At 38.8% G+C, this 7,133-nt stretch overlaps 1 protein-coding gene across 3 annotated transcripts in view; it reads right to left on the reverse strand.

Annotated features, from left to right (window-relative positions):
* Positions 1-7,107, reverse strand: part of Ranbp17 (RAN binding protein 17) — a 289,845-nt gene extending 282,738 nt beyond the window's left edge. Inside the window, exons 1-2 of one of the 3 annotated variants that reach the window (XM_048815568.1) lie at positions 5,993-7,107; positions 643-789 (exon numbers count right to left, since the gene is read on the reverse strand). In XM_048815568.1, the coding sequence (XP_048671525.1) occupies positions 643-789; positions 5,993-6,004 (159 nt within the window). In that variant the 5' untranslated portion in view covers positions 6,005-7,107. Of the gene's footprint in view, positions 1-642; positions 2,401-5,992 lie in introns of those variants that run through there. The other 2 variants (XM_048815574.1, XM_048815581.1) reach the window with 2 other exon arrangements.
* Positions 7,108-7,133: the final 26 nt, after the last annotated feature.

The following is a 7,133-nucleotide window of genomic DNA, read 5'->3' on the forward strand; positions in this document are numbered from 1 at the left end:
ACTACAACCTGCCTCTACCAACTAGATCAAAAAAATGGCAAAAAAAAAAAAGTTGTTCTAAAATGTAATTTTTTCCCACTAAAATGAGACATAAAAGGATCCAAGGTGGGGTTGGGGTTGTGGCTCACCTAGGGAAGTGCTCATCTAGGGAAGGTAAGGCACTAGGTTCGATCCTCAGCACCACATAAAAATAAATAAATAAATAAATAAAAAGGACACAATACCTACAACTAAAGAAATATTAAGGGCTGGGGTTGTGGCTCAGTGGCAGAGTACTTGCCTTGCATATGAGGCCCTGGGTTCAATCCTCAGCACCACATAAAAATAAATAAACAAAATAAAGACATTGTGCTCATGTATGACTGAAAAAAAATGTTTAAAAAAAAGAAATATTAAAAAAAAAAAGGTCCAAGAGGAATCAAGAAATTATTTCAATTCATTCCTATTCTGCCTCCTGACTGACTATTCCCTAAATTTGCTTCCCTGGCTTTCCAATTCTTTCCCTGATTAATCTCTTTGACAATGAAATAAACTATAATAAAAAGATGTGGCAACATCTGTCATTGCTAATACACACGATTGATTAACACTGACATACATTCAGTGATCTCTCATGGTTAATTGTTGTTATCAAATACTTACTGTTCCTTGTTCTAATAAAAGTTGACACTTGCTGAGACATTCTGGGCTGTCAATAAGTTCCAAGAGTGCTTTCTCAGCCTCTATTCTTTGTGTAAGATCAGTCCCTATGTAGAGGTGAGTACATAATGCCTCCAATTCGGCCAAACTCTTGAGAAGAAAAACAAATTAACATTTTACGTGAATGAAAAAAGGTAAACACATTAACCACAGAAGACAATACAAATATCATGCTTGTATACATTAATCCAATACACATGTGCTGAGCTACAGCTACTTTCCAGGGGAAACCACGACAAACAAACAGGCACATCTCCTACTCCTCCAATTACTGATAAATTAATAGTTATGCAATAACTGTAGTATAGAAAAGGGAAGACTTGCCTGATCCAAGGAGTCAGAAAAATAACGTACACCAAGACCAAAAAGAGTGAGCCTGATGGGGGAAAAAAGACTAGAAAGGCCTTCTGTCTACTTACCACTAGAAAGGTGGATGGCAAGTAGACAAAAGGAAATGCCAGATGAGGCCAGATGTTTGGGGGTAGGGGGAAGATCATGTACAAATTTAAGATAATTCAATTTATATTTTCATGTTGTAAAAATTTCAATGGTTCCAGCTATAAAAAAAAAAAAAGTAACAGTAATTGTAAATATATGCTGATTTGGGGCTTCTGAACTGACTTGAAAGCTACAAGTGAACTATGATGTGATTTTTTTGACCCCTTGGCATTTCTCACAATTTAACAACTAATGTATTTTATAAGCAAAAAGACTAATTCATTATGTTTACAAATATAATCTCATCTGAAGATAGAAGACAAACAATCTGAAAGAAGAATGGAAAAATTGAGCTTGGCATTCCTCTCAGCTTAAAAGATTTTTGTGAAAGTCATCTTTCTAAAACAAGCTACTTCACTAGAAACTTGAACCAGAAAATTGTCCTTGGAGGACAAAAATACTGACATAGATTTCAGTGATGGGTAGGCAAATAAGTTACGGAACATTTCTAAAGAAATGACAATTTTGGTCTTTCCTGGTTTGAATTTTTGAGGCAGCATAAGAGCTACACCAGTCCATACATTCCCTCAAGTGCGACATCTTTTTATGATAGGAATATACAGCTGTCACTGAAACAGAGTCCCCTGGAGCTCAATGTTCCTCCCACTCCTCTCTTCTGCTGGGTTCCTTCACGGCTTTCTCTACTTCCCTATTCAGGCCAGAGCCCAGCATCCTAGACTTGAGACTCTTCTGCTAGAGTGAAAAGGAAAGTCCAAAAGTAACGTTTTAAATAGATCCCCAGAAAGGACCTCAATGAACCACTTTTAAACATTTCCCAACCTCAACTGACCCGACAAACTCAGATTACTACATATATTGTTCACAATATTAAAATACACAGAAAATATATAATTCAAAAATACTAAGAATTCTCTTCTCCTCCAGGAAGAAATACAGAAATGAAAAGGACTACTTTTCTTTCCCCTGTCAACCTCAGAAGTCTTTTCCTTCACCTAATATATCTGAAGGACAAAAATTTTAGAACTGATAATACCCAGAATAATTCAACACTAAATTGATCCTGCTGTCATGCATTCACCTAGACTTAAGATTTTTTAAACAAGTAGACTTTCACTGCAAAAAAGAACTAGGTCCAAAATAATTACAGGACCTGTTTAACAAAACAAAAAAGCAAAAAAAAAAAAAAAAGAAGAAGAAGAATAAGAAGAATCTGGCAAGGAGGCACCTGCCTATAATCCCAGCCACTTGGGAGACCAAAGCAGGGGGTTCCTAAATTCAAGGCCAGCCTGGGCAACTTTGCAAGACTTTGTCTCAAAATAAAAAATAAAAAGTGCTGGGGGTGGAGCTCAGTGCCCCTGGGTTCAATCCCCAATACAAAACAAACAAACAAAAAAAAAACAAAAATCCTAACAATAACAATATCAGTGCCTACTTAATGAGGTTTGTTTGGGGAATTAGTTCATGCCATGTACCTTCTAGCTCGCAGTATATATTATAAAGGCTAGTTTTGATTATTACCTGAAAATAATACTGTAATCAGTTGAATTATATCCCCCTAAGGCAGGTCCAAGCCCTAACCCTCCCACAATACCTAAGGTCTCCTAGAACTATGTGACCTTACTTGCAAACAGGGCCTTCACAAAGCCTTACTTGAATTAAGGATCTCGGGAAGATATCATCCTGGATTTAGAGTGGGCCCTAAACCCAATTATTGGTATCCTCATTTATAAGAAAAGGAAAGGCAGACTTGAGGTGCAGAGCAATAGAGGGCAGAGGGCCATGAGAGGGTGTGCTGGGAGCCATTAGCCAAGTAGGTATGACAATTTCCTTGCCCGCGTACCCCATGTTGCTTAGTGGAAGGACTCGTGGAAATAGGACATTTTGCAGTGACATTGCATGTAGGTGACCTTGCTCAAGGACCAAGGCGGATCCGGGTTTAGGGTGTTCCCAGTTTAGAATAATCCGGGTTTAGGGCGTTCCGGTTTAGGGTGGTTCCAGGTTTAAGGTTATTCCTGCTGGGAATAGGGTGTATCCTGCTGCCTGAGTTCCCCTTGAGTTCTCACGGGATTCAGACAGTATTTTTTGGGAGACAGAAGCCCAGTGGGGGTGGATTTGGGCAGAGAACGTGGATTTCCCCAGAACGTGATTGTAGACGGCTGGTGTGAGTTCGGGAATAAAGAGTTGCTGTTTGAATCTACAAGCTGTGTGGTGGCTCGTGATTTTGTGCCCAGCCAGACTGCGGCAAGGGTGGAGGCAAACCAAGGACTGCCAAGGACTCAAAAGCCACACAAGCTAGAGGGGGCATGATAGGGCTTCCTCAGGGACTCCAGAAAGAACTGCCTTTCACCTTCAGAACTATCAGAGAATAAATTTGTGTTGTTCTAAGTCACCTAGTCGATGGTGATTTGTTACAAGAACCCTAAAGACCATCAAACGAAGAAAAAAAACTAATACAAATATTAATATTAATCAAGTGGGAAAAGTCAAGTGTTCTTTCATTATAATGGTAACATACATATGCCTTGCAGATTAAACCTTTTTAAGGAAGAATAAAAAATACATTCATAAGGACCCTTACCCTGATGGAAAGGCATTGTCCCACTACCAATTTATCAGACAATCATCTCATTAGCATTTGATTTTCCAGAGAATCTATAAGGAAATTTTATTTTTCACAGTAGATAAATCTGCATCTTAGTTTTATTATGTATTGATATCTGAGAATATGAGAATGCTTCAGAAAATGGATCCATTCCCACTGTGTAGACAATCTGATTTGGGTTATTAAAGCTGCTATACAAGGCTTAAATCAACCATAGAAGTTCATCTAAATAAGTCCAACAAGGAGAACTGGGTATCATGTACCTCCCATAAAGAACTTTACTCTCTAGTAGACAATGATGTAATCCTACTGCCAATCTAAATCAAGATCTTCCTAAGTATTCTGGTCCTACTTGACATGTAATTGGTTCTCAACTGGCCTTTCTACTCAGCAATTCTCAAACATGTATCTATCAACAGGTAAATGCTGAGTAAAAAGCCAGGCAAAAAGTATCTATTGTGCCAGGCACAGTGGCACACACCTGTAATCCCAGTGGCTTGGGAGGCTGAGGCAGGAGGATTGCAAGTTCAAACCCAGCCTCAGCAAAAGGGAGGTGCTAAGCAACTCAGTGAGACCCTATCTCTAAATAACAAACAAAATAGGGCTGGGGATGTGGCTCAGTGGGTGAGTGCCCCAAGTTCGAACCCTGGTATCAAAAAAAGTATATATTGTAACAGGAAACAGCCAGGTATAGGAGTACTACAGGAAGGAGGAGGAAGCCAGTAGGGATGACAAACAGGCACAAGAGCACAAGGAAACTTTTGGAGGTGATGGGTATTTTCATTTTCTTGATGTCATACATATGCCAAAACACATTTAATTGCACAGTCGATGTATATGCATTTCATGACTCAGTTATCCTTCAACAAAGTTAAAAGAAAAAAGAAAAAAAAATGTTCCTAGGAAAAAATTCCCTAAGAATAAAATTAAATCACAAAAATTCCACTTCAATTAAATTTAAAGCTCTTTTCAATTACTTCCCTATATTTTTCCTGGTTTCTGAATTAAGCTTCTTGGTTGCCATTCATAGAAACTCCTTCATTTTAAAAGTTACTTGTTTCCCACAAACTGTTTCTTACTACCTTTTCCTAAGTATCCCGGAAGGCTTGATCCTCAGCCTCTTGGAGCTCTTCAATGATGAATTAGATTACACTTGTTCAAGAGCTTTAGAGTTTATAGAATGGATTCCCACCTTTTTCCCAAACCAATCCTAAAAACACTCCTGCAAAGCACACATTTTCAGTATGCTCATTTTACAGATGAAAACACTGAAGCTGACAGATCAGGTTAAATGGTCAATTCTAAGAAAAATGCAGGTCTACAGGCTCTGAGCACATGTTGTCTCCTCACAATCTGCCATCTGGCCAACCTTTATTCATCTATCATCTACCTCCAGGTGATGTCCTAACCCTACCTGTAGCCTGGTCTGTTAACCATCTTAATATTTGTCTACAAATGTCTTACTTTTAGAAATCTAGAAAGATGTTAAAAATAAACCTCAAATATCAGAAACTGAATTGAGCATGTTTCCCACAGATTTCAAGTGTCCCTTTGATTTCAAAGGTCTAGACCAGGATCTAGATTTATATGTTTGATGTTATCTTCAGCTTTTCCCTCTTCTTAGGATTTTGCCCTCAACTCCTGGAGGTAATCTATGTCTTCCACAACAGGAGCACATTTGCTTAGGGCAGGGGCTGATAGTCATAGGTTGGAGGTAGGCCTGTTTTAGGGTGGTGACTGAGGGTTATAAGGTATCACTGTAACTAGAGACTGAGTCCAACCACATAGGTAGTCGTCCAGCCATGCCAAAGTCATGAAGCCCCAATAAAACTCTGGGTCCCAAAGCTGGCAACAGCATCCTGGCTTGCAATACTTAGTGGTACATACAGCCACACATTGAGTAGCATGTCCTGAGGACAACAGAGGCTGTTTTAGAACTTTCCCAGACTGTCCCATGTGTCTCGTTCCTTGAACAAATTTTAATGTGCATCCTCTCCTTATAATAAACTACGACTATAAGTATTTTGTAAGTCCTGACAAATTGGGGAACCTGAGGTGGTATGGGAAACCACTGAACTTGGAGACTGTGCCATCAAACCATAGTCTGGCAAACTCCAGAAACACAACTCATTTGTCATCAAGCTCTACCAGTTTTTTTTCTACAAAGACTCAGACCCAGCACCTTCATATGATAATCAGAGAGAGTAGAGCAATCAAACAATATTTTCTAACCGTGGCCTCCATGCCCTGGATTTCTTCAAAGGCTGCTTTAGGAATGAGAATGGAGGGTTGTGGGTCTTAGACGCATCACGGTTAGATCTGAAAAATAGAATTTGGTACTCACTAAGTTACCTTAGGAAATTTATTTAACCTTTCTAAGCCTCCCTGTTGAAACTTCAGATAAAAAGCCCCCCTTTCCAAAATAATTTTGAAACTAACAAAGAAAAGATAGGGGAAAGGCTAATATAGTGCCTGCAACAAGTCAGATCCACAATGAATGATAATCATTCTCTTTAGCTACTGACAGTTCTCAATCACATCTAGATTAAAGCAGGTGGCCTGACTGGAAGATTAAGAAGCATGGCTATTGTCTCTGGATCTGAAACCACACTAAGAGTAAAATAGCTCAGTGGAGTCCTTACATCTTTTCTTACGTATCTCTTCAGTTTCATCAAAATCTCCCAATCCTCAAGAGTGCCTCCAGCTTGCCTGTTCCCAGTTCTCCTTCCTCACTCTGCTCCTCTATCTGGACTGCTTCCTCAAAGATGATCTAAATCCTTTACTTCTTTGGGGACATAGAACTATAACTCATAGCTTTCTAACCAAAATGCATGTGCACTGAATGGGTTATAGAAATAATATGATGCCCCTCCCCAGGCAGCCAGGGAAGGGCTGGGGATATGGGGAAACTCCACAGATAGCCTTTGGCTGTTAACAGTTTATGTTAATCAGCTACACAATTACCATGATGTGAAAAAGACTATGGCATAACATTTAAGTAGTACCCATTGGCAGGTGATTATAAGGTATAGAAAGTGGAAAGAATATGGAACTTACTGTAACCATGGGCAAGTCACACTGTTCTAAAACTGCCTCAAGGAATAAAAATATATATGCACATCTCTTAAGGAATAAAGTGTATACATGTACTCTCTTAATGGTGGTATTCAACTTTAAAAAGGGCATGTGAAAATCAAAACGCTAAGTACTGGTTATCACTACTAACAAATACTCTGAATTAACTGGTTAACAATATGAAACAATGCACTAAAAGAATTCAAACTGAGAAGTGGGAAGCCCCCCCCCAAAAAAAAAACAAAAAACTGTGATGTCTTATTTGTCCAACTCCACTTTTTCAATTTTTTTTTTTTTT

Source organism: Marmota marmota, unplaced genomic scaffold (assembly GCF_001458135.2).
Source record: "Marmota marmota marmota unplaced genomic scaffold, marMar, whole genome shotgun sequence".
Classification (NCBI taxonomy): Eukaryota; Metazoa; Chordata; class Mammalia; order Rodentia; family Sciuridae; genus Marmota; species Marmota marmota.